The sequence below is a fragment of the Crinia signifera genome, chromosome 3 (genome assembly GCF_055691185.1).
Source record: "Crinia signifera chromosome 3, ASM5569118v1, whole genome shotgun sequence".
Classification (NCBI taxonomy): domain Eukaryota; kingdom Metazoa; phylum Chordata; class Amphibia; order Anura; family Myobatrachidae; genus Crinia; species Crinia signifera.
Window position 1 is genome coordinate 198,613,861 of NC_139219.1, and position 16,846 is coordinate 198,630,706.

At 39.3% G+C, this 16,846-nt stretch overlaps 1 protein-coding gene across 2 annotated transcripts in view; it reads right to left on the bottom strand.

Moving 5' to 3' along the window:
- OGFRL1 (opioid growth factor receptor like 1) overlaps positions 1 to 16,846 on the bottom strand; it is a 96,993-nt gene that overhangs the window by 12,589 nt on the left and 67,558 nt on the right. The window contains exons 3-6 of one of the 2 annotated variants that reach the window (XM_083177249.1): positions 9,726 to 9,804; positions 6,007 to 6,085; positions 4,453 to 4,519; positions 3,033 to 3,178 (exon numbers count right to left, since the gene is read on the bottom strand). In XM_083177249.1, the coding sequence (XP_083033375.1) occupies positions 3,033 to 3,178; positions 4,453 to 4,519; positions 6,007 to 6,085; positions 9,726 to 9,804 (371 nt within the window). Of the gene's footprint in view, positions 1 to 3,032; positions 3,179 to 4,452; positions 4,520 to 6,006; positions 6,086 to 9,725; positions 9,808 to 16,846 lie in introns of both variants that reach the window. The other variant, XM_083177248.1, reaches the window with a different exon arrangement.

Genomic DNA, 16,846 nt, shown 5'->3' on the forward strand with positions numbered 1-16,846 from the left:
TCCTGTAGGCTACTGATTTTAAGAAACAATTTGTGTTACAGATTGATGCCTCTGGGACAGGATTAAAAGGTAGATGGAGTGGCCCATACCCTATCTTAGCCGTAAATGATTGCCCAGAGAGCGCAAGTAGTCAACTGTAGAGCTTGACCATTAAGTGGGCAGTCATTAAGGTATTATTTTTTGGGACGCAAGTTTTTGCTTTGTCACAGGCTATGCACTCTTACAGTGGATGCATACAAATAAAGAGAAAAATGCTCGTGTTACCCATTGGTTTTTGGCCTTGCAGCCATTTAAATTTGATGTGAAGCATCACCCAGGGAAACAGCACCTCAATGCCAATGCCCTCTTCAGGAGGTTTGTAGGCCCTGATCCTCTAAGCAAAACTATGGTGAAGCTAGTCAAAAATACATAGGGGGAAATTTACTAAGATGAATTCGTAAAAAATAAGTGTATTCGTATGCAGAAATACACCTATTTTTTACACATTCGTATTTTCGGGATTTACTATCCTGAAAATACGGCAATTTGTACACCTTGGTGTGAAACTACCACGAATATACGGCAGGAAAATACACCTTATTTTCCTGTCGTATTTGGCTTTAGCCTGCACGGATCAGTCAGATCCGTGCAGGCTGCAATGTGTAAAAAAAATACAGAAATAAATAAAAAAACGGCGTGGGGTCCCCCCCACAGCCGTAACCAGCACCAGGCTGAAAGAGCCGGGGCCGGTACTTAAAAATCAGGGAACCCGACAAATAGGGGTTCCCTGATTTTTAACAACCAGCCCCAGGCTCCAGGTCCGGGGCTGGTTCCCAAAATACGGGGGACAAAATGACTAGGGGTCCCCCATATTTTAAGAACCAGCCCCAGGCCAAACCAGCCAGCAGGGTAATGCCACAGCCGGGGGGAGACTTTTTATAAAAGTCCCCCCGGCCAAAGCATAAGCCCCCCTGATGAGAGAATTATTTTTTTACAATGAGAGAAGTATTTGTAAATTTTGCTTCTAGCACCTCATGTTTTCAAGAAAACAAGCTAAAGTCTGCCTAGAACAGTGTATGACCAGCAGGAATAGATTTAATCAATGAGATCTACATTACTTCTGTTCTTGGCCTCTTGTCAGAGCTACTCTTGGGAAAACCTTGCAGGCACAGTAAGAACTATAATACAGGGCTCATTTAGGATCGACATATATTTGCTATTTTCATAACCAATAAGTATAACATCTAAAGTTTCTAGTACAAATAACTTAAAATTTTTATGTTTTTTTTCCTATCACAGTTTTAAATGTCAGTGTTTAAATATTACAGTTTAGAATCTTTCTACTTCCTCTAGTTCACATCCTTTTTAGAGGCTTTTGATCTCATTAATACTGCAGACTTGAGATTAGAAGCGATTAAATGGCTGCAGGATACTCATAGAATGCGGCGGCTACAGACACAATCCAGTTATCTATGCCATATGTATAACTTGCAAACACAACAGGGGTTATTTACTAAGATGGGAGTTCTATTGAAGATAATATGTTGCTATGGGCAACCAATCAACATCTACTTCTACTTCTTAGTAGTATTGAAACAGATGATCCAATCTCATGAGGCACTCTAAGTTACAGTAAAGCTGGGTACACACCTGACCAACCTTTTTGTGGACCCACCGTCACGATGATTGAATGGCTGATCCAGGTAATGTAAGTGTACACACTTTTTAGCCTTTTTTTTAGCCTAACACATTGAACAAGATACTAAAATATTTAGGGCCAGATGTATCAAGCATCACAAAGGGATACATGGAGAGTGATAAACAGCCAGCCAATCAGCTCCTACCTGCCATGTTACAGGCTGGGTTTGAAAATTAACAGGAAGGAGCTGATTGGCTGGCTGTTTATCACTCTCCACTTTATCACTTTGTGAAGCTTGATACATCGGGCCCTCTATGAGCATTATCTGTTTTCTTTAAGAATTAATACACAACCCCAGTTCTCATTATGCCACAATGCCACCAGATCAAAATATTACACACTGGCTCAGTCGATCGAGTGGGCGATAAATCAGCCAGTGTGTAGCCAGCCGAACTGTGATATTTAAGTGACATGAGAAAAACAATAGCTGTAATATGTACATGACTGTAACATGGCCATGTGTTGTATACTTCCACTATCTCAACAAAATAAAAACTGAATTATTTACAAACTTACAATACAAACAGGTATGTACTAAAGGATAGCATCACTAAACAGGCTGTAATGCAAATGTATAGCTGACCTAAAGTTTCGTTGGCCCGTTCAATGCAAAATGTTATTTTATTTTAATATTTGAGTTGTACACCGACATTTCTGCATATACTTTTGTTTTTATATGTTAGAACTTATTGAGAGGATCACTGCAGTTATAGAACAGTGTGAGGTTCTGATATTTTCATAACTCCCTAAATAAACGAATTATCTCTACATAGAACAAAATCTGTTTCAATTGTGTCATGAATTTATTTCTTAAATGAAGCACTTAAAGCTACAGTAGGTCAGTGTGGCTTTAAGTACTACACCTTTGCTAAGGGCAGTATCCAATAACCCCGTCCCCGTTAACTTTTATCCTAGAAAAAACAGGTTGACTGATGGTCATTATTGGGCAATCCAATAAGAGCCCATTATATCAGGAGGAAAGTGTCTAGTTATCGAGAGATAACACGTAACTTCCTGATTTCATGTGTTATCGCGGATCTGAAGACTGCTGATCGTGTCTTATACCTAAGGCACCCAAACTATAGAAAAGTGAGGCATTGTGGGGCTAGCTGGATAGCCCCAGTCAAATTCATTAGCTGCTAGAAATTACCACAGCTAAATTGGATACTCGTCTATCAATCAGATTAATATTATTATTGTTATTATACTTTATAAATATTGCACCAACATCTTGGTTATTATCAACTGGGGATAGTAATAAAAGTTTATTTATGCGGAGTACTCTGATAACTGTTGGAAAACATAAGCTATAATATAATGCACAGTGACAGCAGTGATTGATAAATATACTTACTCATTCAAGTGCTGAAATCTCTCTTGCCAGTTTGCAGCCCGTGAGATGTTTCCACTTTTGTCTGTCAGTTTTAACCCAAAAAAATCCAGCATCATTTTATATGCCGAGATGAATCTTTTAATTGCTTCTTTTGTCTTTTTAAATTCCTTGGGAACAAAAGAAGAGGAACATTGTTCTTGTCAAAACCTTTATGCATTTTCACGTACAGTATTTCTACAAATTGTGAATGAGGGTAGATGTATTTATTGAAATAGATGAGTACCTATAAACACTATGATATACATTAAATGTTAGTGGCCACTCTACACTAACTGTTGTATGGTAACTGGTACTAATTATACAGCAAGGGGTAAAAAATGTTACTGACTACATTTTCAGTTATTCTTAATATTGACTGCCGTCTTTCCAGGTTTACTTAGCAACTTTATGTCTTTGGAGACATTAACGCAGAAGAAGGATCTTAGTTAAGATCACCCTCGGCCTTCCTAACACAGTACTTCCCAACCATCCATTGCACTTTCTGTGTACCCAGCCTGCTGACTAGGTAAAATTACATATTCAAATAAATAGCAAAATCATAAATTAATCTAAAATTATATAAATATCTAACGATATACATACCTCCCAACTGTCCCGATAATTTGGCAGGATAGTCATGTTTTCTATGGGACTGCCCAACAGCAGCAGTGTCTTGCGGGGTGGATTTGGGGGGGGGGGGGGGGGGGGGCTATGTGTTATTCATGGGAGAGATGGACTGGGGGGCATGCCAGCAGCTCACACAGAACTGGGCATGCCCCCACAGTGGTGGCAAATGGGAGTCATGGGTTACATTTGTGGCATTCCCACAAAGCCACACTCTCTATTGCTGAGGCCACATCCCCTTTTCAGTCCCACACAAGGGATTTCCAGGTCTCAGATAAGGGGACAGATGTATCAAGCTTCAGAATATATAAAATGGCGAGTGATAAACAACCAGCCAATCAGCTCCTACCTGTCATTTTTCAAACCCAACCTGTAACATGACACATAGGAGCTGATTGGCTGACTGTTTATCACTCTCCATTTTAGCGCTTTTTGAAGCTTGATACATTTGGCCCAAGGAATGTTGGGAGGTATGTATACATAGACAGATAAAAATATTGATGTAACAGGAATGTTTGTCTAATATTTTATTGCTGCTTCATGTATTTAACTATATGACTACAATATATTTTATATCCATTTTTTATCCATCAAAGTATTTGCAGAAAGATACATTTGAGCTTTTTCCAATCATTTAATGTTTGTTTTCTGAGAACAAGTACTGTTCTTTGGAAAACTTTTTATAAGAGAATGTTTTTCACAGGTATTCTAGGTATAACATTTAACATAGTTAAACTGCAGCAAATGTATACAATTGTTCTGCACAATTGTGTTGTACCTCAATTTCATATGAGGTCAGCTCCTTGGCGTAGAAATTTAACCCTTGTTCTCGTAGCGGAAAAAGCCTGCAAAAATGAAATATGTTGCACATTTAATTCATATATCTAAATTCTTGCAAATGCAAATACTGTGGGAAGGGTGTGCTACAGGATGCAAAATAGAGTAGTGTGGCCTATACACTTTATTGTGACACCATTTTGTGGACCTACTGTAGTACATATTTTATTTTCCTTAGCAAGCTAAAAAAGGCTCAGATTGGGGGTGGATTTACCCACCATTCAGCCACTACCCACAGATCAACACACATAAACTAATGTATATTACTCATTCATAAATATGAAACGATATAAAGGCAGCACAAGTAACAAGTCACACAAGTCAATGTGTAATACAGTAACTAAAAGCATAGGAAACATTTTTACTTTACCTTATCAACCCAGTTTGTTTCTCAGGAACAAAGATGTAATGCAAACCACCTGAACAGTTTGACCAGGTAATTACACTTTGGGCAGTATTCAATGCTCCCGATTCAGTGTTTTTTTTTCGGCGAATCGGGCTGTTTTCACTCCTTGCTGTGAATCTTTTTCACTGAAAATGTGATTCCCCCTATTCAATGTTCACTGTTCGCCGAAAGTGAACAGTGAATGCCCACCAGTTCTCCATTTCATGCTCGCTGCAATTCGCTGGTGTTTTTCAATGGGGTTTTCACTGGGATTCACCGAGAGTGTATTCAATGCTAGGATGGAGAACTGCTTTCAGCATCATTTTCGCCATGATTCAACGTTTTGCATTCGACATCTTTTTAAGGTGAACTGATCTTTTAAAATAAAGTTATTTTTGTGTCAAAAAAAAAATCTGAATTTTTTTTTCTGTGAAGGGACATTCTATTGTTATTCATGTGCTGGCAGTACATGAATATATATTTATTTTATTTATTTTTTTACATTTTTTTTTTTTTTTACAAATTCGCCAGCAGGTGGCCGGGAAGCGCTCATTAAAGATTTCACTTCACACTGGTCCCGCTCATTACATATGCATGCGCGGGACCAGTGAAGCGGCTCCCTACCCGTGTCCCCTGCCAGCTCTCCCGGGAGGTGACAGCTTCTGCTGCCTGTGTCCCGGGAGCCCTCCTTCTCCCCCACAAATTCTGGGGCAGGCAGGGAGGCTTACATCTCTCTGCCTGCCGCCGTCCCCCAGCTTCCTGTGGCAGTCAGGGACAGCGAGTCCCTGCGGCGTTGAATAGGGTGACAGGGAGGGCTGGCAGCGAATGCTGCAGCCCTCTAGAACCCTGTGAATGTGCAGCGAATCCTAAACAGGATTCGCTGCACATAGCGTAATTTGTTATTGAATACTGCCCTTTGAGGGAATACCCTTATTTATGTGCAGTGCATAAATAGGGGCAGCAGTATTAATATGCATATGTTATTCAATTTCCTATGTTATAAATTGACCCAGTGTCTTCACTTCATTGTACCAAATATGGAATGAGCTCTTCCCCATAACATTTTATGTTTCTCTGTAAATAAAAAAAATAAAAATAACCAACACTTACCATTGTATATAGGTGTGGTTATGTTCTAGTTTATCATAGTCACATTTCCATGTATTTAATATTTCTTCAATATACACTCCTGTAAAATAATGTACAACAATATATTAGCTTTATTGCAGAAGTTTAATAATTTCATATAATTCCATATATACAATTTACAAAATTAGTGAACATGGGGAGCTGGTTACTGAGCAGGTATGCAATACACACTCCACATCCCCAATGAGGAGCAGCAAGGGGCTCACAGAATATGGCATCGCCCATAGCTGGCTACTAATAGATGTCCACCATTTACTAATGGTCAGAACAACAGCTGTCCCAGTGTCTGTTATTGCTACTTCTCTTCAAGATGAGAATTAGTATGATTTTACACAGTCCAAAATAGTACAGCACAGATTTATGCTCATTATACACTGTAGATGCAAGTTCCACTGTGCTTGAGCAAGCAGGAACAAAATTGCACCTAGTAATCAATCTCCTTCTATCAGTAATTGTTACAACACTTTAAATTATATTTTTTAATTTTTGTTAAATAATGTGACACAATAATAATTTTTCTACCCAAGTAAAAGATATTTATGTATCAGACTTTCATGTCCAAGTGGAGCTATCCATTTTGTGACCATGCCAGTATGCAGAATATGTATTTCATAGTTACTAGGGTACCTAAGGCACTGTCTAATTATTATTCATGAGGGACACTGATCTTTAGAGAACGGATAGGCTACTTTCTCATAGATACTAGACAGACCAGCAATGTAGCAAAGCAATGAGGAAGGCTAGTCAGATGCTTGATTGCACAGGGAGCAGAAAAAAATAAGTAATAATGCCACTTTATAGGTCATTGGTACGGTCTCATCTGGAATACTTCAGAAGGATATAAATACATTAGAGAGTGTACAAAGAAGGGCAACTAAAATGGTGCATGGCCTACATCACAAAACTTACCTGGAAAGACTAAAAGATCTTAACATGTATAGTTTGGAGCAGAGAAGGGAAAGGGGGGACATGATAGAAATCTTCAAATATATCAAGGTTTTTAACATAGTACAGGAGGGAAATTTTCTTCAAAGGAAAATAAGTAATAGAACACGAGGACATGCACTGAAACTGGAGGGAGGTAGGTTCAGGGGAAATATTAGAAAAAATTACTTCCCAGAATGGGTAGTGGATAAGTGGAATAGCCTCCCATCAGAGGTGGTAGAGGCTAAGACAGTAGAACAATTGAAACATGCTTGGGATAAGCATATGAATATCCTTACAAAGAAATAAGGATCAAAAAGTTGAGATTGAGATTACCTTAAGGATAAAAAAGGGGCAGACTAGATGGGCCAAATGGTTCTTATCTGCCGTCAAATTCTATGTTTCTATGACCACATATAGCTGCCTCCAATGCAACCAATTCATAGATGAATACCTTTTTTTCTAAAACTTTTTCACAATTAGCCAATTTTATACAGTTATTTGGACAAGCAACTTATTTTTCATAGTAAGATGGAATAAACAGAGTTGCCTTTATTTAGCTTTAAATATCTTTATTTCAATTATATTGTCAAAACTAGAAATCTGTACACCCAAGTAGCTAAAATAATCTGGTGACCAGGAAATTGGGAATTCAGGACTCAGGAGGGCCAGAAGTTTCCAGCCAAAGTGCTGTTGGCTTCATGTAATTAACCCAAAAGCCAGAAACGTCTTCAGAAGCTTTTTAAGAAGAAAATATCGGACCCAAAGAAATTGGGTCCGAAAGGCTCGCCCTTAACAGCTGAGCTCTTCAGATGCTGTGCACATCACCACAATGTGTTATTGCTTAGCATTGCTCTCAACTCAACACTTTCCCATACCTCCCAACATGACCCTCTCCAGGAGGGACACAATGCTCTGCTCCGGGACTTTCCGCTTCATGTATGATTGACAGCACCTGTTTTCAACAGGTTTACTAATAAGAAAGGTGCTTCACCACAGGTGATGGCAATCATACATGAAGAGGGAAGTTCAGAAGCCGAGCATTGTGTCCCTCCTGTAGAGGGTCATGTTGGGATGTATGCTTTCCTGAACCTCGAATTAAATGTGACATCATCAGGAACTGGGTTCTGGGGCAAAATGTACTTTCCATAAGATAAAAAAGTCCCGATAAGTTCCTTTATTTCTAAATACAATCGCTCTCTTTATTTATTTATTTTTATTTCATTAATCCACCCCCAGACCCAGTTAGTGGACCTATTTTCCAGAAAAATATTAATGTGCAGAATAATAGCATAATATTAGGAGAGAAGTAGCAAAGAAGGTGAAGGCATATCAGCAATGCTGTCTATAGAGAAGTTGCTCACACACAGTAAGAAATAGGCCCTTTTCCACTGATTGGAATGACCGATAGTTTAAAAACTTTCCATGTGTGGGCATGATCATGATCCAATGTGCATTCATCTAGCTTGCTAATCCATTCATCATGCGGAAAGATGAATGACCTGTCGTGCATGATTTGGCACACATGGCTTCTTATGTAGGCATGATGAACAATGCGGCAGTGATGTGTTAAATGATTTGCAGTTGTTAAAGGACCCATCTAACCCTCTGGTCGTTTACTCAATCGTTCTATGCATGTGTGCATGATATTGTTTGGCCAGGAGTAACCTGCATTCCAAGAGAAATTGTATAAGAGATTGTATTGTTCATAAAATGTATCCATGTGTGGGCACATTTACACTAAAGGTGCGTACACACTATGACTTTTTGACCAATATCGTTAATTTTGGCTCCCTAAACAATACGGGTCAAAATATTGTTCAGTGCGTATGCTGCAAAAGCAATAGAGTCTAGATAGATCATTTGTAGTTCATCACATCGTTCAGTGTGTATGCAAAACATATTTCGTCCAGGACACTGGGGAAGGAAAATTTGTCACTGTCTTTCAGTGCATACATTGTCCAGTGTGTATGCACCATTAATAAGGTGACTTGAGTATATAATATACAAAACATATGCAGGCAATTTTGATGTGCATAAAGAAAACACATTTTTCCCCCCAACACACTGAATGATTTCAATAACCAGAAGCCTTGATGGATGGCTTGGGTGCTTACCTATGTATTTGCAAATATATGTAAACAGGATCTCTGAATTCTACTATCATGTGGTTTTTAAATCTGGTTACTGATTATCATTCAGTGTGCTTAGGGAAACAATATGTTTTTTCTTACTCAGTATTACCCTTCCCTTTCAAGCACCTGAGTGATATCACTAAACGGTTTGAGCGTCTGTCAGTATATATGTAAATTTTGATGAGTATACATAGTACAAAATGTGCACATACCTAAAAAATTATATCCTCTAAATGAGAACCAAAATGTATAGTTCCAATGTGTGCCAAAGGGATTAATTATCTCTATGAATCCCTACCGGACAGTAACAGAATAAAATGGAAATATATATTTTTAAAAAAATCTAAATTTTAGATGTATAGACTCATATTTTAGTAACATTTAATTTATTTATTCTACATATGAAGTGCACATCACAGTGACACAGTGCACATGCGGACAACACAATAAAATGCATAAATAGAAAATGTTTTTTTTTTTTCTACACTTTAATCATGAAAATTCAAAAATACATATTGTAATTGTATATACAGATATCTTTTTACAATAGATGTCAGTCAGTTCATGCCATGTATCACTGAATGTTATAATGTCATATAGAAAATACAAATGAAGACATACCATCAGGCTTAAATGGGATCTTGTTCATGTAAAATCTGAGATTGCACAAGTCATTCTGACATCGAAGATCCTTAAAATTCTGCTGAAGAAAAAAGAAATACTGTGCAATCAATAATTATAATACAAATAATAGTTATATTACATGTTTTCTGCAATTTATAATTTTAATTGATCCATTTATCCAATCTACAATACTTCCTATAATTATTACTACAGATTAGGTCTACAATACTGAAAGCTATATACAGTATTATTGCTTTTATTATTAATAATAATCACATTAATAATATAATAATAATACTGAGTTCATAGCACCAACATATAACACAGAACACAGTGATATATATATATATATATATATATATATATATATATATATATATATATATATATATATTTAATGATTTTATTCAGTCCATGCCCAAGGGGAGTTTTCATTCATAATTATCTAATAATTGTCAAAATTAAAAGCAGCAGTGAAATTAACACCAATGTAGGAATGTGGCAACTCTAAATGGAAGAATTGTGTCCACAGAATCAGCAATCCTAGGCCACTATCTAAGATGGGAATGCCTTGAATCTGTGCAAGGCACAATAATATCTTAAGTCTATATTGACTTTCTGGAAGCCAAATACTGCCCAATCAAGAAAAAAATGGAACTTTCAAACAATGAGGCGCAGAGTATACTTATAAGGATTTGTAAATTGTAGTCCTCTTTTCTGACACAGTTTCTTTGGTGATGTTGGGGTCCGGTCGAGACGGTTAATTTCAAATAAAATACAATCAATAAAAGACAATAAAAACTTTCTTAGAATATGTGTGATTATTTTTCTTTTATCTTTTCTTTCCAAACTACATGTGCTCCTTAACCCCTTCCCGACATTTGACGTACATTTACGTCATGGCCGGGAGGTACTTCCCGACACATGGCATAAATGTACGTCATGACTTCTAACTGTCACTGCGTCTAGAGACGCAGTGACAGTTAGGTGATGTCTGCTGTCCCTGACAGCAGACATCCCCCCTCGCCGCCCAGGGGGGGCAGGGGTGCCCCCCCCGGTCGGCGATCGCTGTGATTGGCTGTTCAAATCTGAACAGCCATTCACAGCGTTTCCTGTGTTACCGGCGGCTAAGCCGCTCGGTAACACAGAAAACGGTGGTGATCGGTGCAGCACCGATCACCACCGAGCGGCAGCACCCCCCTCCCACCCGCCGGGCACTCACCCGGCAGCAGCAGCAGCTCCAGCGGCTCCACCGATGCGTCCGGAGCGCACGCTGCGCTCCCCTCCTCCCCCCTCCCCCCCGCAGCAGCAGCAGCAGCAGCAGCAGCATCATGCTGCTGCTGGAAAAGTTAAAAATAAAATAAAATATAATGTGCAAATGTGTGTATATATATATATATATATATACACACACATATATATATATATATATATATATGTGTGTGTATATATATGTATATATATATATATATATATATATATATATATATACACACATATATATATATATATGTGTGTGTGTGTGTGTGTGTGTGTGTGCGTATACCGCACCGATCACCAACGATCGCCAGCCCCCCCCCCCACCCGGCAGCCCCCCTCCCTCCCACCCACCCGGCTGCCGCAGCGCCAGCACCCCTCCCACCCCCCCGCCAGCCGCAGCGCCAGCCCCCCTCCCAAAGCTGGTGACTAAAATGGGGTCACTTGTGGGGGGGTTCCACTGTATTGGTGCTTCGGGGGTCTTGCTAATGCGACATAGCACCCGCCATTCATTCCGCCACCAAAAATCACTCCTTCCCTTCTGAGTCCTGCCATGCACCCAACTGGTATTTTTTGGTCACACGTGAGGCATTGCCGTACTCGGGAGAAATTGGGGCACAGATTTTGGGGTGCTTTGTCTCCTTCATTCCTTGTGAAAATAAAAAATTTTGAGCCAGAACTGCATTTTTGTGTAAAAAATTACATTTTTTTACACAAAAATGCAGATCTGGCTCAAAATTTTTCATTTTCACAAGGAATGAAGGAGACAAAGCACCCCAAAATCTGTGCCCCAATTTCTCCCGAGTACGGCAATGCCTCATGTGTGACCAAAAAATACCAGTTGGGTGCATGGCAGGACTCAGAAGGGAAGGAGTGATTTTTGGATTTTGCAGCACAGATTCTGGTTGAATGACCCCCGAAACACCCATACAGTGGAACCCCCCCACAAGTGACCCCATTTTGCAAACTACACCCTTCAGGGAATTCATCAAGGGGTATAGTGTACATTTCAAACCCCCCGGGGTTTCACCAATTTTGATACAACTGAGCTGTGAAAATGAAAAATTTATTTTTTTCATTTTCACTGCCCAGTTGTACCACAATTGGTGAAACCCCTGGGGGTTTGAAATGTACACTATACCCCTAGATGAATTCCCTGAAGGGTGTAGTTTGCAAAATGGGGTCACTTGTGGGGGGGTTCCACTGTATTGGTGCTTCGGGGGTCTTGCTAATGCGACATAGCACCCACCATTCATTCCGCCACCAAAAATCACTCCTTCCCTTCTGAGTCCTGCCATGCACCCAACTGGTATTTTTTGGTCACACGTGAGGCATTGCCGTACTCGGGAGAAATTGGGGCACAGATTTTGGGGTGCTTTGTCTCCTTCATTCCTTGTGAAAATAAAAAATTTTGAGCCAGAACTGCATTTTTGTGTAAAAAATTACATTTTTTTACACAAAAATGCAGATCTGGCTCAAAATTTTTCATTTTCACAAGGAATGAAGGAGACAAAGCACCCCAAAATCTGTGCCCCAATTTCTCCCGAGTACGGCAATGCCTCATGTGTGACCAAAAAATACCAGTTGGGTGCATGGCAGGACTCAGAAGGGAAGGAGTGATTTTTGGATTTTGCAGCACAGATTCTGGTTGAATGACCCCCGAAACACCCATACAGTGGAACCCCCCCACAAGTGACCCCATTTTGCAAACTACACCCTTCAGGGAATTCATCAAGGGGTATAGTGTACATTTCAAACCCCCAGGGGTTTCACCAATTTTGATACAACTGAGCTGTGAAAATGAAAAATTAATTTTTTTCATTTTCACTGCCCAGTTGTACCACAATTGGTGAAACCCCTGGGGGTTTGAAATGTACACTATACCCCTAGATGAATTCCCTGAAGGGTGTAGTTTGCAAAATGGGGTCACTTGTGGGGGGGTACCTAACTTTTAGCATCTTATGGTGCCTAGAAACCTACATGGTTCCTAAAAAATAATCTCATAAAAAGGAGGCTCCAAAATCAAGTAGGTGCTCCTTCTATTATGAAGCCTGTGGTTTGGTCACCGTGCACACTAGGGCCACATATAGGATATTTATGAAAACCAAAGAATTGGGGGAATCAATTTTTAGTCACATTTCTCTAGTAAAATGTACTGTGTTCCTTAGAAAAATGTATTAAATTTGCAAATCTGCAAAAAAAAAGAAATTTTGAAATTTCACCTACACTTTGTTTTAATTCCTGTGAAACACCTAAAGGGTTAACAAACTTCCAAAATGCTGTTTTGAATACTGTGAGGGGTGCAGTTTTTGAAATGGCATCATTTATGGGGGTGTCTCACATACAAGTCCCTCAAAGTCACATCAGAACTGAACTGGTCCCTAAAAAAATCAGTGTTTGAAATTTTCTTGAAAATTTGAGAATTTGCTATTCATATTTGAAGCCTCCTAGTGTCCAAAAAAATTAAAAGGAAGTTGAAATAATGATGGCAACATAAAGTAGACATATGGTCTATGTTAGTTATTAACTATTTTGAGTGGTATGATTATTTGTCTCACAAGCAGAAAATTTAACATTTTGCAAATCGCTAAATTTTCCATTTTTTCACGACATTTTGGTATTTTTCACAAAAAAACACAGACTGTATCGACCCAAATTTACCACTAATTTGAAGTACAATGTGTCACGAAAAAACAATCTCAAAATCACTGGGATAAGTAAAAGCAAAAAAAAGTTATCCCCACTTAAGTGAGACATGTCAGATTTGAAAAAAATGGCTCTGTCAGGAACGCAAAAACTAGCTCTGTCAGGAAGGGGTTAATAGTGAAGTGAAATAAATTGTGCGTACCAGACTCACGTTTATGTAAGGTGATATGAAACTCATAAAGGTATCTTTATGGATTATCTGGATTAAAAGCCTTGTTCAACTCTGAGGATAGAGTCCTTTTTTCCAGAACAAATATCAAAGAAACCGATGTATCCTACCATAAGCGGTGAGTAAGTTACTCCATTATCTTTTGCCTATCTTTTAATACGATTAAGGCCAGAATTATCTACACATTGGGCATATCATTTCTTTATATGTATTCCAGATGATTGGAATCAACAAGATGGTTCTGGGATATCCCACTTCATAAAATAAACTTTGATAGGTGGATGACCCGACACACAAGTGTGAGTTTGGGTACGCCCATTCTCTTTAGCTCCACAGACATTGTAAAAATTATTTAAGGTAGAGTGAGGTATACCATAATTTTTTGGAAAATCTCCCCCCTATAATTAAGGTTTAACCATCTGACATATTGTGTATTAATCTTTTACCAAGAACACTTGGAAGACTGAATTATAGTGGGACACGTGAAGACAGGGGACACACAAAGAAACCTTTACAAGTTTGAACACCACAAAAATCACCGTGTGTACGCCTTTATTATACAGATACCTTTATGCACTTATTACACCTGTGCTTTTGGTGAGTGAGGTACGCTATGTAAATTCCAGCTCCTCACATAGTAATAACACATTGTGTATCACAAATCTACACATGTCTTGTATTTGTTCATTTCCGAGTTCACCCAAGAAGACACGGTTGCACTCTATAATTGAGAACAGGATATTTCAGAAAATCACTAAAGATACCTTTATGAGTTTCATATCAACTTACATAAACGTGAGTCTGGTACGCACAATTTATTTCACTTCACTTTATTAAGGAGCACATGTAGTTTGGAAAAAATAGATAAAAGAGAAATAATCACACATATTCTAAGAAAGTTTTTATTGTCTTTTATTGATGACGGACTTCTACCTTCATTTGAAATTAACTGTCTCGACCGGACCCCAACATCACCAAAGAGACGGTGTCAGAAAAGAGGACTACAACTTACAAATCCTTATAAGTATACTCTGCGCCTCATTGTTTGAATTTTTTTCTTGTTTGTATAGTAATTAAGGGCCTTATTCTGATCGGTGCGGCCCGATCAGAATATGCGGCCGCGACCGTGCAGGCGAATCCCCGCCTTCCATACGGATGAAATTGGACGGGGATACGCCTCCTCCATCTTGGGAGCAGCCCCTGCATTCGATGGTCGCCGAACATCGAATGCAGGGCCGCACGCTCCACCAGGTCCCGCCACACAAGACCACACGGACACTTGTCCGTGTGAAATCATGTATGGGGGCGGGCAGCTGACATCCGGAGATGTCAGATGCCCGCCCCGTACCCACGCGTCACGGCCTCATTACCATGCATACGCCCCGCGTTTGCATGGGAACGCCCATGAAACGCGGGGCGTATGCATAGGGTAATGAGGCTAAGTAGCCCCTCACGCCCCTCTACGCCCCCTGTGCGGCGTATAAAGAATCTGTGCGGCGAAATCGCCTGCACATGCGCAGAGTGACCTCTGCACATGCGCAGACGATCAACATCGGCGGTCCGTCCGCATGCGGGAATATCCGCACCGATCAGAATAAGGCCCTAAGTGTGGGTGTCACTTTAGGAACTGTAACATTAGGGCTGCATTGCGCCATATACAACTCTTTCATTCAAATACTGCCCAATGTCAGAAAAATTGGTCACAGCTGGAGGTCATGGGTTCTCCAAGAGGACAATGATCGCACAGATAAAAGCATCCAAGAATGGATGACAAAAACATTGTGCTATAGTTATCCAAAGTGGCCTTTTATAAGCCAAAGGGAGGTATTCAATCCCCAACACTATTTCCGAAGGGGGAAATAGCGACGGCGCCTATTTAATGCTGTCTTTCCTGACAGCTTTGAAGAGGCTGTTGGGCCCATTTTGCCGAGAACGGGCTTGGATTGTCGAGATCACGGCCATATCTCGACAATCCACAGCCGTTTTCACAGACACGCCCCCTTTTCACAGATCGGCATATGGGACATTTAATCCCGCCTGCCGATAAACAGGTGAGCTGGCCATAAACGGGCCAGGGTCACGACTGTTGGGATGTACCAACATTCGAGACCCGGGATTGAATACCCCCCTTAATCTGAATCTTATCAAACATTTATGGAAAGATCTAAAGCATGAAATCTGAAGAAGGCACTCATTAAACCTGACACAGCATGGAGCAATTTGCTCAGGAAGAGTGGGACAAACTACATGTTGACAGGTACAGAAAATCACATGATTGCAGTGGTTGCCACTAAATATTAAGAGTAAATTTCCCTTGATTTCTGTCCATGTCATATTCATTTCTTTTATTATTTAGAATATTCAGTTGAATCAATAATCAAATGCAAAATCTGATTTCTGTTAAATATGGAATTAACAATTATATATGCCAATTACTTTTGTCACTTTCAAAGTTATTCCAGGTAAAAATTTGGGTTTTTGTTTCTTCATGAAATAGTACTGAACAAAGTGGTTATCAGTTAGTTTTCATATCTAGTATTTTTTAGGCAATGAAAGTAAATTATGATAGTTTTCTGTAGAATATTTTAAATGTCACTTCACATTTAAAGCATTCTTAACATAAATAATAGTTTACAGGACTATACAGATGAACAACCATCAGACATCTTTGTGTAACAGAAAAGGGAGTCAGGAAGACCTTTCCCAATAAACCATATTTAGGGGTATATTTTATATTAGAGGAAGGTCTATTGGAACCATGTTTTCATGAATTCTTTACACTTGCAAATCATTATTATTTTTAATAATTAAATGTCAGAAACTGGGTGATCAATGTTTCCGTACTGGCTATGAAGACACTAGTCGAGTTGTAAATTGAAGACACACATTTATACATACAGATGACAATAAAATGGAAGCAATGGAATAGAATCAAACCAGGGGAAACAGCAGAAATGAAACTAACAGGTAACCAATGGTATTGATG